We start from the raw sequence: 19,596 nt of genomic DNA on the forward strand, positions 1-19,596 counted from the left end.
AAGCTACAGCTGTTCTTAACCGCCACTTGCTAAATATCGTCAGGTATTATTTTATGTACACCCTCATATTAATCAAATAACGAAAATGGCCCTAGACTTAAAATAATAATAATAATAATAATAAAAATAATATTTAAAATAATAATAATAAAAACAATATTTAAAATAATAATAATAATAATAATAATGATAATAATAATAAAAATAATAATGATAATAAAAAAATAATATTTAAAAAAAATAAAATAAAATAATAATAATAATAATAATAATAATAATAATAATAATAATAATAATATTTAGAAAAAAAAATTAAAAGGGTGAACTCAGCCACTGCTCAGTTGCACAAAATCCGCAACTCGACCGCAGTTCAGTCGCACAAAACGTGCGACTGAGCCGCGGCCGAGTCGCAAGTATTGTGTGACACAACCCTTTAATTTTTTTTAATTTTATTTAAATATTATTATTATTATTATTATTATTATTAATATTATAATAAAAATAATATTTTAAAAAATAAAATAAAAATAATAATAATAACAACAATAACAACAACAACAACAACAATAATAATAATAATAATAATAATAATAATAATAATAATAATAATAATAATAATGATAATAATAATGATAATGATAATGATAATAGAAATAAAAATAATATTTTAAAAAAATAATAACAATAACAACAATAATAATAATAATAATAATAATAATAATATTAAGGGATATTATCAATGGTACCCCTGTACTATAACAATATATCAATGGTACCCTAGTTAATTTCAATGGAACCCCCCAACTATATGCTAATTACAACCGTGACACTATTGATTATTTTTCCGTTAAGTTGCCGTTAAATCTTGAATGACCAAACCATGATTAGTTTTCCTCTCCTCTTCCTTCTCTCTTTCCATGGCTGCTTCATCTCAGGTGGGAGTTTCACCATAAAACGAGTTATTTCAGAGACATTCAAGAAGCTCAAACTGTTACACTACACCCAACAAGTACATTATCATCAATTCTTCCATTAAATTTATTTAAAGATAAATCAAGGTACTTCAAGTTAGGACAATTTTCCCCAAAATTTGGTATGGAAGTTGATATATTATTGGAAGAAAGATCCAAATGCTCCAAATTAGAACACCCATTAAGAGAAAATGTTCCTCGTAACTTATTCCCCTATAAAGCTAAGTGGGTTAACTTCTCACAACCTTGAGAGAACACCCATGGAAGAACTTGTTGTCCAAATAAATAATTTAAAGAAACATCCAAAATTTTGAGAGAAAGCCCAAAATAAGCCCCTTTCAAATCCTTAGAAGAATCCAATAAATTGAAGGAAAGATTCAAACTTAATAATGAAGAACAAGGAAAAAACTTTGACAAATCAAGGAAAGACCCATAAATAAAATTTTGAGAGAGGTCAAGTTTATGTGGGTAAAGTTTCATTAAGCTAAATTTACAGTTTTACAAGTGGGTTTCAGTGAGTTAGGGTTTCATAGTCAGCCATTAAATGAGAAAGCTCAAAGCTTGATTAATAAAAGAAAAAACAGAGGAAGATAGAGAAAGAATAAAGTGGTAAAAGATTGGAGTAAGGAAGAAGAGAAGAGTATATATTAAGAGGGGGAAGTAAGAAGGAAGACTTATGGAGGAGTGGAGGAAACGGCTTGTACTTTCTGCATATTCGGATTGATCATTGCCGGGCTTGAGATGAAGCAGCCATGGAAGGAGAGCAGGAAGCGGAGTGGGAAAAGGGAAGAAGAAGAAATTAACCATGGTTAGGTCAAATTCGAGATTTAACAGGCATTTAACGGAAAAAAGTAAAATAGTGTCACGGTTGCAATTAGCATATAGTTGGGGGTACCATTGATATTTTGCTATAATACAGGGGTACCATTGATAATATCCCTAATAATAATAATAATAATAATAATAATAATATTTAAAAAAAATAAAAATTTAAAGGGGTGAGTCGCACAAAACCCGCGATTCGGCCACGGCTTAGACGCACAAAACGTGCGACTGAGCAGCTGCCGAGTCGCGGGTTTTGTGCGACTCACCCCTTAAATTTTTATTTTTTAAATTTTTTTTAAATATTGTTTTTAATATTTTTTTTTTGTCAAACGATTTTCTATTAACACAAAACAAAAAACTTTACAATCAGGGTATAAACCCAGATATCCAGGATTCTTCCCATCGATTGCATCAGTGTGAAAGTAGGGCCTACCTTCCAGGAAGAGTTTCCCCACCTCTCTCTTCATGTGCACGAGAGAAGTCGGGGTATCTCAAAAAAACCACGCACGACATTACAAGAACTTGGCTTAAGCAACTACGACAAAACGAACAAGCAAAACGACAAGTTAAGCCAAGATAACAGATAAGCTTAACTACATGTTCCTCAACCAGAGTGCAGTGGCCCCGTTTGGAGATAGAGAGGCAAATATGTTTTTCGAGTCAGCTTTGATGGTGTCTATCACCCTCCCTACTGTCATTACCTTCTTCTGCCATACCGCATCGTTTCGAACCTTCCAGATAGCATAAACAAGGTTGCAGAAGATTGCAGTTATAAGTCGCGATTTTGCCTTGGGTAGACGACGTTTTCGAAGTATATCTTTCATATCCCCAATGCTCTAATTTACGCCCATCCAATGTGCAAGTGCTTGCGTGCATTGAGTGCTGAAGTTGCATTTGAAGAAGAGATGTTCAGTCGTTTCGGGTTGTGTTCCACAAATGGGGCACAAATCATCCTCCACCACCCCCATGCTTTTGAGACGTTGTTTTGTTTTGAGTCGTTCATGGTAGGCGAGCCAGACCACAAAGCGGCTTCTGGGTATGACAGCTCGATTCCACACTGCAGTGGCCCAGTATACTTTATATGTGGTCCCCATTAGATCTTTGTAGACGACATAGATGGAATATTTCGGGCTTTGCATCCAATCCTTCAGAGTTTCCTTTACCCCACACAGCTTTTTGATCACCCAACTGGCAGTGATGGGTGCATTAAATAGATCCCATCTCCCACGTTTCATATACACCTCATGTAGCCATTTCATCCAAAGGGAATCTTGCATTATGCTAATATGCCAAGCTATTTTGCCTACAGCTGCTAAGTTCCAAACTTGTAGAATCCGGATTCCGAGCCCTCCTTCCTTTTTAGGCCTACAGACCTTCTCTTAGTTTATATTCCCTAGAGGTCTGTTGTTTGTTTCCCCGTGCCAAAGGTATGAGCGACACACAACATTGATCTGGTCTATGACTCTATTGGGCAGAATAACTGTTTGACTTTAGTAGTTAGATATGCTCATGAGGACCGAGTTGACCAATTGAAGTCTGGCGGTATAGGAAAAGTTCTTGGCAATCCATGACCGAATCCGACTAGTCATCTTAACCCTTGACCCTCATGTGATCCTTAAAAGAGACCTTCTTCTTCATTTGATGAAGCTTCCATGGCTGCAAGTTCTGCTTCTTGCTTCAAAATTGACAAGTCACGTGATTCTTGCAATAGAGCCATAGAGGTAAGGTTTGCCTACACTAACATCTAACACCTTTGTAGTGGGATCCTTCCCCTGCCTCCCACTTTGTTGGGACTCTATATGTACCGGGCAGCAGCAATTTTGCGGTTAACTTGATTATATCAGAGATTCAGAGGTATAAATTTCGACTAGTCAAAATGATTGTCATAATTTCCTTGTTCAATACTAATTACTCCATTAATTACTTCTAAATAGCAAATACCCATCTATTTGTCTAACATAAGCTATCTCATAAGCAATCAATCTCGCAGAAAACGGGCCTAAGTTCGTTCCTTAATAAGCAACATTTCCATCAATTCTAAACACAGCTTTTAACAACAATGATTTCCCATAGTTAAGAACAAATTGTCTAAATTCCAAAAGAGGGAAAACCATAAAGATGAGAGAAATAAGGAAGAAAAGTGAGAGAGAGGAATGGTAGACCTTAAGGGCTAAATCCAATTGATTTTGTCTCTGAAGTTCAGTCAAAGTATCCAATAAATCAGCTTTCAAAAGACGAGTAAGTCTGGTATTCAGAACTTGATGTAAATTAGACCGAGATTTGGCAAGTTTGAGGGATTGAACTGCTTGAATAGCTTCAGTAGATAGAACAATTGACCTCCATAAGGCTTTTACTGTTTTAAGCAAGGAAAATGGAAGAGGGAAAGGGAAGGGAAGAGGAAGAGGAAGGGAACGCGGGTCAGTTGGGTTTACTGCGGTTAAGGCCCGTTTTCTGGCTGATGCAAGAATCACGTGACTGTCACGTGAGGGTCAAGGGTTAAACTTAACGATCAAAGACTAAAAACCGTTATAAGCTAGTGTTTTGCGAAGAATTGTATTATATAAGGTAGTTTTTTGCAAAAATTTTTACATAAGATAGTTTTTTACAAAAAGGTATAGATTAGGTAGTTATTTATAATTTTGTGTTATTATTATTATTATTAGTATTGTTATTATTATTATTATTATAGTTCAGTGGCAATATCGTTATTTCATTTAAATAGAGATGACGATAAAATAAAAAGGATGGTGATGTTTAAGGATTGTGTTATTTAAACCCTCAAATCTCCTCACTTTTTTTCTTAATCCCTTCTCAAAGATTTTCCATTTCTGAAAATCTAAAGTTGATGATGATGGAGAACGAGCAATCTTCTCTTTTCTCGGTAACATTCTTCAATGGTGAAACAGAACTCGATATGGGTAATATCCCTATCACCCCATCACTCACTTTCAAATCATTTCAATCTTTAATTAGTGAGAAACTCAAGATTTCACCTCACCTAATCACTATCTTTTTCGAACGCAAGAATTTTTTCCTTAGTTTTGACCAAAATCATCACCGTCATCGTCTCGCTGTTACAAGCAAAATTAATTTTTCATCGATTATGACTGAGTCTAACTCGGCCTTTTTCTGGGTTATTCAGACACAATCTCGTCGTATTCGGAGAAGAAGGATAAAGAATTCTTCTACCGTGATTCTTCAAAGGAATTTAGAAATGTTGGAAGAGGAAGAAAATGAAAGCAATTTGATGTCATTGAGTTTAAATTCAAATGTTAATAATGATTTGGGTTTTTTATACGGTTATAGAGTTGAGTTTCATAATTTTGGAGATGATGGTGCTTCTTGTTCTTCTTCTGGTGGTGGAAGTAGTATTCAAAACCATAGAACTTATGACGTTTGCTATCTTAGTGCTGCTATTGGTGTTGAAACGCCACCGTTTCATTGCTGTAAAAACGACACCTCTTCCGGTCCCATTGGTCCCAATGAAAAACTTCAACCATCTGGGTTGACTATGAACACCTTTGAAAACAGAGGAAAACAGAGGATGGATTAAATTGTGAATAATTATGGGTGTCTATCATAAATTAGGGTTTCTAATTTGGGTTAATTTCTTTGATAGGATTTATGAATTTGATTTGGTGTAGCAAAGATTGAAGGTTTTGGGTTTTGCCTTTTGCTAATAATTGAGTTTGTTTTTGTTGAGGATGAAAAGAATTGCCCTCCGTTTTATGAATTGTTTGGAGGTTAGCCTTGGAAAGTTTCCTCATATGAAGTTTATGTAAACCAACTATTATTATCAATAAAATTATGGTTTTCTTTTTAGGTAATTATTACTTTCTTTAATTTTCATTTTTTTGCCTTGATTAATATTAATGGTACTTGTGAACATGTTATCTGTTAAGCCACAACAAATGCATCACAAAATTATTGAAATTGATGGCAAAGAGCGTATGCATACTCATGAAAATTGCATGTGCAATAATAGTCAATATGCATGAATATTTAAATACAAATTATTGTGAGAGACGATCTCTACGAGAGTTACATTACATATATGGGCTAAATAGCCCAATTAAAACAACTTAAAGAGAAAATAAGAATGTGGGCTTTATGTTTTGAAGTCGTGTCTCTGAGAGACGGTCTCTCATAAGAATAGCTGATATATAAAATGCACCTAACCCAAATCTACCCAAGTCTATCCATACACTCAAAATAGTAACTATAAAATGGATCATTAAAGAAAACACGAAGCGTTTAAAATAAAAACTAGTGGCTCTGGTAACCACCTGTAACACTCGAGAATTTCCAACGCTCTATATGAAATCAAAACCGCAAGGGAACTGAGGAAATTTGGTATAATTGTTATTTTTAATACCTAATAGCGTGCTCGGATCAATTGTATTATAAATTTATCCAGTAGAGTAATACAATTGCAATTCAATATTAGAAAAAAATCTTTGCTATCATGAGTAATAGAAAACAAATTTTTTGTTAACTAAAATCATAAATTCTATGTAAAAATTGAAATTTAATATTCGTGTAATAAAAGGCTACTATTAGTTGTTTTTACAAAGAATAGTTTGCGACTACGATCTTATAGTTTTGACACTTGTGCGAATTAAAGCCTCAATGTTAATATTTTTGTGAATTACAACGATTAAAATATTAATTTCATAACATTTATGTGCAATCACATAATTTCGACCATTTTAGTGATCGGAAGTTTAAGTTAAGTTTAAGTTTATGTGCAATCACACAATAAACTTTGATGGCCGTAATTTGAAAAAAATAAACATTAAAGTTGTAATTTGCAAAATTTTTATATATTTAGGCCATAATTCATTCATTACAAAAATATGAATAAAGGAATAGTTGATTGATGTTTGTAATGAAGTCTGTAAAAATATAATATTATCTGTGTTTTAAAATATTTGTCTCATATAGTATATTGTCAGGTAATATTAGTTGTAAATATAATAAAAGGGATGAAGTATAATATTATATGATACGTATGGATGAATTCCAAGTTGAAGAGATGATAGCATACATCATCATCTTTGTAAGGTGATTCGAAAAGAAAGGCAAAGCCTAACTACGTGTATATACTCTATGAATTAGTCATTTAATAAAGAAGGCAGCAATTCTGTGATCTATTTTTGAATTATAATATTTCTAAATCAAAATTAGCTTTTCAATCAACTTATCAATTAGGACTTCTTTTATAATGAATCAAGTGAAATACTTTAATATTTAGCGACAATATTAAAATAAAATTAATAAAGTTAAAAAGTTATGAATGAGATCAAACAAAAATCATTCAAATTCTTTTATTATTTTTCTATAAACCCAAAAAAAATTATAATCGAAGTAGATTTTATTTAATTTGTCATAATATGTATAAGTCTTACTTAAAATATAAGTATAGATATTGAAATTTAGACTATTGTTTTGAAAGAAACACAAAATAAAGGATTAATACATAATTCAAGGTATTAAAGTAATTAAGATATTATAGTTGAATCAAATCTTAATTAGTTTTGTCCTAATATTATAGATAGTTAAAATTAAACTATTACTTTGAAGGAAGCACGTAATAACAATTTTATATATAACTACTTAGTCACAAATGCTCAAAATATCGTAAAATAATCACTTATAACATTTAAGTGGTCACTAAAATAATCTTAAAATATTCAAATAGTTATAACACGATCTCATACTAAACTTGCTTAATAATATTGTATATGTGATAGTATGAAACATCAAGAATATAAGATGGGGTAACTATTAGGTGTCGTTTATTTACACATAAGAATTTAAAATTCCTATAAAGTTAATAATTTAATTTTTCAAATAAACAAAAACCATAGAAAGCCTAAATTCCTAGGAATTACAATTTCTTACACTTCCACTTATTGATAATTAGGAGTACTAATTAGCACTTCCTATATGGCTATTCTATATGACCAAGATAAAAGAATGGCAAATTTGCAAAACATTTAAAGCAAATTAGCAAAAATAATGCCAAATATACAAATTCTTTAGACTTGAAGAAAACCATCCTAGTTCTCACTGTACCAAATATTATGGAAATATGTCCCAACAATTCAAACCAAAAAGTATATTCTACAATTTCGAATCCATTCGGATGAAAGTGAGATAGACACAAGAACAGTTCCTAAGCTACCAAAAACACTACAGAAATGGCGAACAATTCAACATAACAAAATTAGAAAAAACAAAAAAGATTTTTAAGAAACATACTCTTAGCCTGTGATGATTACAAAAGAGGAGGGTAAATATATTCCGACTAAAATCAGCAGCCTCAAACTGATATTCTCACGGTATTGATTGAGCGTACTTTCTGTATAACTTATAAATTCAGATGGGATCTCTTGTTTTTTATGTCACAACCGTCTAAATGCCTAGCAATTAGCCCCTCAAAAGATAAAAAGAATTATGTATGTCCACAGTTATCTTTACCTGAGGGGAATAGTAGAAAGGCATTCTTAGAACCCAGAGAAACTCACGACTCTACACTTGTATAACGGTCCTGTCATCAAGATTGCACCGCCAATCTTTGAAGATGCTCGAAGAACACTTGTAAACTGACATCATCTGTGAAAATTACATCAGAGACAGCTGCCATTTCATTGACGTTGTTGTACGTTGCTGATGGGTTCAGCTTTGCCAATAGAAATCTAGCCTGTTCACCATTGAATATACAAGTCAGTAACAGTTAAATAAATATAATTAAACCCCATGAATGAGTACGAATAAATATAATTAAACCCCATGAATGAGTACGAGATTAAAAAACAAGGCATGTATAATACAACTACTTATTACATGTAAACGTACAATTACGGACAACTGTTATTAATTAAAGGAAAACTTGAAAGGATCTCTCTTTCCAACTTTCTTTCTTACTGGTTTGCTAATACACCGTCTTCACGCATGCCTAAACCATCTCAAACGATTCACTTTTATCTTTTTCTCAACATTTGCAAAAATTTTACACGTTTTAAAAACTAATTAGTTTGTGAAGTCATCCATTCCAAAGTCCTAAACCATCATATTAGGACATTTAAATAGTATATCAAACGGAATATTTATTCGAGCAAAACACGTACTGACTGGAACGAGAAGAACATGTCTTCCAACATCTCTCATCAAGTTTGTTTGAGGCAAGAGCTACTTGCCATCCATTTTATATTAGTCACGGTTCGCATGCAAAGACCAATTCACAACAGTGAAACGGCAAGAGACGACCAAAGAAATGTACTAACCTGAGAACCATGTTGATCACAAACAACCAATCTGGGGACAGGGAAACGATCATGGATGATTAACTGGGCATCCTGATTCGGAGCTTCTAATAATTCTTTGAAGGCCTGAAAAGTCAAAGACCAAAAAATTATCAAGAGTGGGCAAAAGAATATAACAAGTTGAACAAAATAAAAGAAAGCCCTTGCACAAAATCTAGGTCCCCTATCCAACAGGACCAACACATTGATCAAATTAAGACCAATGCACTAAAAAACAAACTGTGCCTGTTTATCCAGATTACATGCAAAATTACACCGGAAAAGACCACTATCATTCTATTAAAGACAAACCTGGTGCTCAGGTTGATTCTGATAGCCCATGTTACGCCATTGAGCAATAGTCATTCCATGGAATATAACCACACTAAAATAGGCATCCAACAAAAGTATGCGATCAGCGGCAATGGATGCCACGTCTAACAATGCTGGAGTTGGCGGAGCATTGAAGGAGTAAGATATAAGGGATGGCTGGATCATCACAGCTGCATTAGTAATGTTCTCACGGTTCAGCAACATGCGGAAATAAGCAGTTTCATCAGGACTATTGTTAAAAACCTGTAACAAATAACATTTAATTAAAACGTTTCTTAACTTATTTTAAGAAAGCAACCAACAGCCAGTATAGTACCTGCACAAACTGTGACCGTCTAAGGTTAAACATAAACTGGGGAAACAAGGAAAAGCAAGGATTTAATGTAAATGATGATGGATCATCTTTCCGGTAGTCGCCAAATTTGGAGCAAAGGCGAATTAAATTCCGATCCAGCCATCGCGTAGCATCAAATCCTTCCTGCAAGAAGGTAACATTAAACCTACACAGAAATAGAAACTAAAAAGAAAATTGACTTCATGAACACTATGGAGTTATAGCTATTCATAATTTAGAAATTTTTGCTAAAGTAAGATAAAAATCAAAGAATACTCATCTGTCCTCCTGAGTTTGATCCATAGTGGGGAGATTAAGATATTGAATTGGATAGGTTATATTCTTGTCCTTTTGTGAGTTGATTGGAGGAATAATATTGAGGAAAAAAAAATAGTAATGAGGCAAATTCAATGGGATGGACTAAAATAGAAGGTAGGGTAGTCTCAAGGGGACGACGGAGGGAGTAATATAATAAAATAAAGATATAAAGAAATGGAAGAAACATTAGTATAAGCAGAACACATTAAAAACTGGGAAATACAACGATTACCTCCATTTCCATCTTATGAGAACATAATCTAGCCATTACCACAGCAGCCGTTTCTTGATCAAAGCCTTGTACAAGTTCCTGCAAGGAGAATGTCAAGCCTCAAAATTGTTTCTTACATTTCAAAATTCAGCCTGAAAGAAAGATGACAGAAGAGATCAACAGATATAGAAAGTTGCTCAAGTTCACAATTTTTTAATGAACGAGAAACTACCATTGTTTGAACAAGAACAAAATAGCAACACTCTGGAATAGTTAAAATGCTGAGAACTCACAGAAATATCACATCCACATGTTCAAGTAGTAGCCAGGAAAGATAATTGAACATTCAAAGTAAAGAGCAGCATCCTACTCTAGAATGGACTAAATGGAATAAAATTACTCTACCAACCAAATCATCTATCATCTACCAAAGTGCTCTTTACACATTAAGTGGAATATGAGGAAACGGAGAAATTCAAGGAGATTGCAAACTACAAACAAAATGAAAGCATTAACTGACCGTGTTCTCAGATTTTAACGATCCTTGGAAAAATTCAAGAAAAGGGTATACAAAGATTATGTTTAAGAACAAGTATCTCATTTCAAATTGTAGATTTCAATTATGAAATCATAAATGAAAAATCTGAGAATAACAAGGTTTTGAAAGTCATTCTCAAATTTTCAACTTTAACTACATTTAAACAATGGTGGATTTGGCTCAAATACAAAATTGAATTTTTTTTGATTTGCTAAACACTAATTTTGAGTCGATACTAAATTTTCAAATGAAATCATTATTCCCTAACATAGCTTTATAAAATTTGAATTAAAAATACACGGGGATAAAGATGCTAAACACTAAAATTTCTAAGATGAAAAATCAAGAAAACAGTACTCTCAAACACACCTCTGAAACAACAACGCTTTCAACCCAGTTTCTGCAGACAGTTGTTATCCGAAGCATTGATTGACCATCTGGACTTTGATAGCTGTCAAAAAGATAACAATCAGATATTTTTTGGGCAAAATTTGAAAACAAGCGACAAGTGTGAATGTTTTATCCGGAAAATCGATAACCTGGTCAAAAACTGCAAATACAATTGTGATCCTGGAGGATTTGCTCGTTCACCAGATGAAATATCAAAGAAGACAGTCAAATTAGTATTTTTATCGAGACTACACAACTTCCATGCCACTGTATTGCCCTGTCCAATGACTGTATCAGCAACTGCAACTCCTTTCTGCAAGGATCAGAAAAATCAATGTTAGGTGAGGTCACATCGTGGATTCTAGTCTGCAAACAGCCGTGATTACCTTGAGGGAAAACTTCTGTAACATTCATGGAAAAATGAAATCCTTCAGAAACGTAAATCGATAGCATAATAAAAGAGTGCAAAGCCAAACCTTTTCTAGAGATGTGCAAGGTCCAATAACGCCTTGAATTTTAATATCCTTAGAACAATAGACCTCAAATGTGCCACTAGAACATGAAAAGTATATATTAGGGATCAGGAAAAACTCACAAATAAGCTTTACAACAAAAATTGTAATGTTGCACACAATAGTATGGACCTTACAAAACACGTGGCACATAACACACAGTCAGCAAAAGCATATATAAAAAAATTTGACCTCTGGTCATGAGAAACCATATTTAGAATTTAAAAACAGGAAAAAAGCAAAAGTGCAAACAGCAAACTCTAGAACCAAAACATAAGAACATCTAGAAGGCATAACTATGGACTATGGAGTTCGGAAACACAACCCTTGCTCAGCGTGTTTACAACGACAACCCCTGTTCTATCATAAATGGTCCATAAGAAAATATAGTGGTGGATAGCTATGAATGAAAAAGGTGGATTGTTGTAGTCGATCTCTTATATTAATTACTTGATTTATTAAGTTATGTAGCTGGCCCCATATCTTGGGAGAAGCTTCAGCATTGTTCTTTTGTTTTATTAAAACATGGAACTAATAGACATGAAATCCTAGTACATACCACAACTTCTAGAATACATGGAAGTTCACGATCACAACTTCTCGCACTTCACAAGTAATAGTGATTAGCAGTTATTATGTTGCAAAAAGAAGTCAAATATTTTTAGTTCAAAACAATCGACAAGAATATAGATAATTTTCATGCAAGAGTTCCTGGAAAAATGTAGCACAAATAGAAAACCAACACAAAGACACAGGGGCAAAAACCAACTAACAAAACATGATTGCTTTCCCTTCAAATAGAAACACTTACTTAAAGCACAAACCAAGTGACTTTTCTCCTCCCTCAAACAGGCGCTTGAAGGAATCTTTGAACACAGAATGACCAAAACTCTCTGATAACACAACGAGACCACCAGTTTTTTCCACAGCAACCTTCATCTCTGCCACTCCAACCTTCAAATATTGTGAGACAATTAATGAACAAATCACAAATAATTATAACACTTGCACAGAAATCAATTCTAGAAGCTAAAATTCATCCATTTCTACAAAGTCGAGCAATATAGTTTGTGCAGACAAAAGACCATTATGATCGGGAACATATGATTTTCTGTAAGATATTAACATTTTTTGATCGCTTCGTGACAAACAACAAAAGAAAACATAATATTGAGATACTCATAGCCTAATTGATTTACTTGATGACAAACAACCTACATGATATCAGCAAAACAAATCTATGTGTCTAATACTCTAATCTCATAATGCATTATATAACAGTTAGTAGACGAATAGGATAGAAATATGTTCTTCAGTCAATGTATATAATAAGAACTACAGGTCTACAGGACAAAGAACATTATGTATGCCCTCAAAATGGTGACATGTTGAAGAGCTTAGTCTAGGACTACAATGGAATGACAGGACAATGGAAGTGTTTGACAAAGGACTTAGCTGATAAGCTGATTTCAAAATATAAAACCAGCTGATTTACACGCTTTTGAACATGCTGGTGGTTATGACCACCTAATTCATAAAAATAAGTTGTTTCAAATTTCAACTAAGAAATTTACCAAACACATGACCACCTAACCATCTATTTGTACTAAAATGAGCCAAATTGTCCAACAAGCTAATATATCAAACACTCCCAATAGAAAATATAGACAGTAGAAACAACATGCTCCACTCAATTAAAATAGCAAAATAAATGCTTTGCGATAAGTTATAACCACATATCATATATTGGCAATATAATTGGCCAAATAAAACCAATGAAGTGAAGAAAAAAATTTGGCACAACTACAAGTTTTAACTTTTTACACATGATAACAAACCTGAACAAGTGCCGATGCATAGAGGTCCAAAACATGGTAGCAAATATATAGACAGTAGACACAACATGCTCCACTCGATTAAAATAGCAACATAAATGCTTTGCGATAAGTTATGACCACATATTATATATTGGCAATGTAGTTAGCCAAATAAATCCAATGAAGTGAAGAAAAATTATGGCGCAACTACAAGATTTAACACATGAAGACAAACCTGATCAAGTGCTGATGCATAGAGGTCCAAAACATGGCCCTGGTTAACAAGCTGTTTTCCTAAATTATCATAAAATTTTACTGCTTTTTGGAAAAAGGGTGCCGCATCTTTATCAAGATCCTTGTGGGAACGTACAGGATCTGACAAGTCTTTGGAAACAATCTGCCAAAGAAACATGAAAAATAAACATATTTAAGATAAATGACAAAACATGAAATTGTACCATAATAACCACCATTATACAGGTCTTAGCAATTAGATCAATCAAAAACTTTCTTAGGGAAGTGCCTACATGATCTCAAGAGGACACCACAAGTAGTCATTTTTTAATCCCGGTGACCCAAATTTTCATTCAAGATAACTCGAGCGTCGGAGCAAGGAATTAGCGTTATTGCTATTGTAGACCAAAGGAAGAAAGCAAACTAACAAACCTACATTTTACTGAGGACAGGTGCACCAAGGCAACCAAAAAAAGCCTCGGAGGTGCAGCGCAGTTGCGTGTTACCTTTTGTTTATGCTTTTTTATGTTTTAGGTACTAAAATACTTGCCTTTGTTTGATTTACCGGATTACACTTTAAAATATAGTTTAATTGAATTTAAAAGAGGAAAAAGAAAAAACCTTCATTTGAAGGGTAATTTCATCAACTCCTACTACATCTTCATACCCTTTGGATCCTTCTCAACTAATAACTATATTATTTTATAACTTCATATGCTAAAGTAGTGTTTATCTAACTTGTGTGTTGTAATAATCAGAATTTCATGTCGTTCAATATGTTTTAAAATTGACTTCGGATCCTTTAGCGAAATCGGGTGCCTCGCATACGTAAAGTTTGCGCCTTTGCCTCGAAAAAAAGACCTTTTGCGCCTCAAGCCTCTTAAAACTAAAGATATATCGAAGTGATGCAATACACAGCATTTTATTTATGGATTTTTAATAGCTTTACTTTAGTATTGAATTTTATTAATAGTAGATGAATTGATTGATCTTTGTGACTAATAATAAAGGTTTGTCAAATAAATTTACTTTTGTTATGGGGATATGGTAACCTTTAAGTTAATTTAATTTTGAGTTTAAATTATTGTTGGATTATTTATTAAATACTGAGTTTAACATTTATAACGTATTTTAGAGACATATTGAAGTTATTTTTGGATTATGCTTAATAGCACCTTCATCTGATTAGGTAGATATAAGGCGGCGAGTTATAGCCACACGGATGTTTTTAAACCATGCTCTGATTTCATTAAGTCCACGAGGACAATGATCCTAACCAGAATGAACCATGAACCAAAAACTAGCTTGCTAGAAATTTCATTCAATACCTTGCCTCTCTTGGCATTAGTACAGTGGCAGTGTTAGGTTACACTTTTTTCTCTCCATAACTTCAAGACTCAGAAAATATATCAAACAGGCAAATACAGCATGGTAGAACACATAAAAGCATTACCCACAAAATTAGCAAGAATGAAAAAATAGAAGCATTAACTTAAATAAACCATGTCATCTCAAAAAAAAAAAACAAAAAAAACATGATGCTCTGCGACGCAACCATACCGTTCCAGGTCCTTCTGTGCAAGGGCCACCCACCAAAGCAATAATCCGGGCACCAGTTCCGGGCAGACAAGCACCAAGCAACCCTGCAGCCACACTCAATGCCACACCAGTGCATCGCAAGGCTCTACTTCCAGGTTGAACAGGCCATTGGTCTGTTTGTAGTTCATCCAATAACTAGAATGCACAGCACAGTCAAAAAACAGTATATTACAAACTTCAATGTAAGTGATCAAATAATTAGTTGTACAATAACACACAGAAAACATAACTAGTTGTGCTGCACAGAATTATCAGCTTGTACTTCTCATGTTGCCTCAATCATCCATATCAAATACCAGATGCTCTACTACAAACTAACATGAAAACACTACCATGAAGTGAAAAAAGGATTGCACTTGGATAGAAATTTCGTCTGATTCTACTTTCCAAGTTCACATAGCAGTAAGAAAATAAAAATTCCCATAAAAAGATGCAATCAATCAAATACTTCAAATCAATTCCGAAAACTATTAGTATTTGACTCTTATATAGTCACCATGGCAATTAATAAAACAAACATAACCTACACTAATCAATCCTCACACTAAAGCAAAATTCAACCACAATGGTACATTGGTGAAATTGATCCAAAGTAAATCGATTAAGAATTCACCATAATTCATCACATATTAAAAATGTCAGGCATAGAATCATCCATTACTCCTGCATTGTCAAAATCAACAAAAAAAACTTACAGCATTGAGAGAATACTCGCACTCTGAAGCCGGCAATAAGAACCGATTAACCCCAGAACCAGGCAACCCATTTTGCACAACAGGTTTAAGGTATCCAGGCGCAGTCCCGACAGGGCCAGGGCCACCTCTACGAGAACTAAGGCCCAATCCAAGCTGATCCAACACCTGATCCTTAGAAATCTCCTTAGAACCCCTAAAGATATACACTTTATTCATCTCAGAGAACCCTAATTCATGAACATGCACCTGAGTACCAAACGAAATAAACCCAACAAGGGCATTATCAGGTAACGAAACAATTGCCCTTCGCAACGCTGATTTCACGAACCCTAATTCCTCTTCGATCATACAAGTATCAAGAACAAACAAAAATACTGGAGCCACATTTTGTTGCTGATGTTGTGGGTCTTGATTCGACCCAGAAAGCGAATACGCTAGGGTAGTATATTGGGGATATAACTCTGCAGGTAGATTAGTTTCCGAAATCCCGGAATAATGAGGAGGAAAATGATTGCGTTGAAAACAAAAAGGACAGATCCAGATCCTTGCAGTGAAATCGACACGACAAAATGGATTCAGGGCAGCAACGCAAGTCTTACAACGAAGAGGAGCATAAGGAAGAGTTAATATTTCTGGGTGTGATCGGATCGGAGAAATTGAAGCAGAAATTGGGATCACACATTTTGAAGCTTCAACTTTTGTACGAGGCCATGAATTCCATGTCATTCTAACTCCGTCAATCCCTTCTGGATCTGTTGATGTTGGTTGAATTCCCGCCATTTCTGGTGTCGCCATTGTTGAAATTGAGGTTTTATGAGGGGATTTTTTTTGTTTTGTTTTTTTGGGTGAAAACTTAAGGGATTTTCTGGGGTTTCCGAATTTTTTGGGTTTTTCTTTTCTGGTAAGGGAAATGACCCCCCCGAAGAAATGGAGATGAAGAAGGTCACTGATGATTATGGAGAGAAAGACGAGAAGGTGAAGAAAGAAGGTAGAAATGTAGAAAGAAAAGTCAAAATTGACATGTTTTAATACTCCATATGATTCTTCATACTCCCAACAAAAAATTTTTCATTTGATTTTCACATTATTAATTCAATTTGTATTTTACTTTTAATCTAAATGCTAAAATATAATTAAATGAAATATTTTTTATTCGTTTAAATGTAAATTTTATTAATGTCAAATTTTATAATTTTTAATTATACACAGTTAAATATTTTAGAATTGAATTAGTGCATTAGATAGAACGCAAAAACTAAATAGAACCATAGGTATGAACTGAAAGGGCTATTATTAATCAATTAATCATAGCGGCTATAATTCGGGTCTGGTCTGGTGATGGATGCAAGATTATTAAAGGGGATGCATCTATAGAGTCCTTTAATTCGAGATAGACATACGAAAAAAAGTAAAATAAAATTGACAAGATAAAAAAAATAAGACAAGATACATACAAAATAAAAATATTTATTTTAGACTAATATCTTGACCAAAGAAATACTCCTATATAAGTAATCATAATGTCAAAACAATGAACAAGACGTAGCCACATAGGTGTAGCTTTAGATGATTATCTAAATATTTGTATTAATCATTCATAAATTATAGCCCTAAAATTTAGGTCATAAATTATTAATTATCGATGTAAATTTTAATATTTACGAGTCATAGATTATAGTTACTGTAAATCGAAAAATGTAATAATTGTAATTTGTAATCATATTCATATATATGATTTTGATCATCAATGTTGAAATGACTTGTTAAACTGATTTTTAGAAAATTTGACTATCCTTATTAACTCATCTTTCTTTCCACAACCTTGTCACCTAGAAGTGGGGAGTACGTAATAGTACAGAAATTTCTAATTAATTATAATGATTTGTAAATCACTATAAAAAGACACAATAAATACTAGTAAAGTAAACAACAAAAAAAGATAAATTAAAATCATAAAGCCCTTCCTATTATTTTCCACATAAAGATGATTTGCTAATATTATAATTGACGTTATTTACTTAGACTGCTTTATAGTTTATAATAATAGTGTGCTAATGACATGATAAAAAGAAGGTAATATTTTCAATATTGGTTGTTTATGATGATGATAATAGTGTAAGAAATAATATTTATTTTCATATGTCACAAAATTAACTTAATTTTTGATTTTTGATCGAATATTGATTTGATAGGTTAATTATTTAGAATATTTTTATTTCCACATTTTATGATTTTAATTATATTGCCATAAGTATATTTAATGAATTTAGGATTGTGTTATAAAATATATATGGTAAATATTATTATTTATTATAAGATTTAATGCCAGATTTTTTGAATTATTTAATGATTTATTATTTGATTAATTGTAAGATTTAATGATTGATTCATTTTAATTTTTAAATGGTAAAAGTACAAGCTTGATATTTCCACTAAAAATGAACTATTTGGTATAATCAATCAACCTAGTGAATTCTCCTCCAATCTTCAAGCTTAACAATGACAAGATAATGGCAATTTAGTTTTAAATGCGTGTATATGGTTTAAATTTGATGATTAAAATTTGGCCCAAGAAACTAATAAAGCCCCTTTAAAATAAGCAAGAGTTTAAACACAATGAGGAAAAAAGGCCTGACAATAGAAGAATAAACACCACAATATGCATTGCTAAATCTAGGATAATATAGAGTAGGCCAGACACTCCCCTTTACAGTTTACATGTGTGTTGAACCAACCGGACTGCAATTTTTCTTTTATATGTTAACATATATTCAAGATTAATAGTTTTTGATCGAATGATCTGGGTCATGGCCTAAGCAGGCCCGTGACTAGATTCCCCTGATAATATAGAGAGAAGTACAAGCCTAAAATTACAACTCTCCTTTTCTTTCTTTCTTATATTTCTATCCAACAAAGCGCAAAAACTGGTGCGAAAAATCAAAATAAACATACCCGTTATGTTCGGGTGGATCAAACCTATGAACAATGATACTTTTGTTGACCGAGTTACAAATGTTTTCTCTTCTAATAGTCACCTGAAATACCAGGTTTTAACAATGGAACACACAAATAATTTAAAAATATGAAATCCATTGCACAGAAACCAAAATTTAGATTGACCTCAACAGCAATTTTCCGCTTTTTAACTGCATAATCTCTTGCCCTATCACCACTAAGATCCTTTGTGCTTTCAGCTTTATCAAAAAGAATTTCAACAAACTGAGAGCAAATTTTATGCACCAACCAGGCAACCAATCAACCATCACACTGTGTTTTTAAAAGCACAAGTATTATTTAAGAAAGACTGCGAAACAACCACAAGGTAGCAACATATATCAAAGAATCACTTTGGTTGTTTTGTTTAATTGTTTCCACCAATGAAAGTATATTAACACTCATCTTATGAAGTAAACTACTCTAAAGATGCGCTTTAAGACTTTTTGGAGCCCATGGAATAAAAAATGGTGATATTACCGCAAGGGGAGAGCAGACAGAGAAATCTGATCACAATG

At 33.0% G+C, this 19,596-nt stretch overlaps 2 protein-coding genes across 2 annotated transcripts; one reads left to right on the forward strand and one right to left on the reverse strand.

Moving 5' to 3' along the window:
• The first annotated feature begins 2,846 nt into the window (after positions 1-2,846).
• Positions 2,847-5,878, forward strand: LOC130814153 (uncharacterized). Its single transcript, XM_057680204.1, has 2 exons — positions 2,847-3,517; positions 4,939-5,878. Exons 1-2 carry the CDS (start codon positions 3,449-3,451, stop codon positions 5,347-5,349), a joined length of 480 nt encoding a protein of 159 aa, XP_057536187.1. The 5' UTR covers positions 2,847-3,448; the 3' UTR covers positions 5,350-5,878.
• Positions 5,879-7,583: 1,705 nt separating this feature from the next.
• LOC130814154 (protein transport protein SEC23 E-like) lies at positions 7,584-17,099 on the reverse strand. Its single transcript, XM_057680206.1, has 12 exons — positions 16,085-17,099; positions 15,351-15,524; positions 13,792-13,953; positions 12,551-12,693; positions 11,704-11,779; positions 11,377-11,540; positions 11,207-11,288; positions 10,321-10,398; positions 9,753-9,914; positions 9,416-9,679; positions 9,086-9,190; positions 7,584-8,502 (listed from the first exon to the last, which is right to left on the reverse strand). The coding sequence occupies exons 1-12, from the start codon at positions 16,877-16,879 to the stop codon at positions 8,356-8,358; spliced, it is 2,352 nt and encodes a 783-aa protein (XP_057536189.1). The 5' UTR covers positions 16,880-17,099; the 3' UTR covers positions 7,584-8,355.
• Positions 17,100-19,596: the final 2,497 nt, after the last annotated feature.

Source organism: Amaranthus tricolor, chromosome 5, assembly GCF_026212465.1.
Source record: "Amaranthus tricolor cultivar Red isolate AtriRed21 chromosome 5, ASM2621246v1, whole genome shotgun sequence".
NCBI lineage: Eukaryota > Viridiplantae > Streptophyta > Magnoliopsida > Caryophyllales > Amaranthaceae > Amaranthus > Amaranthus tricolor.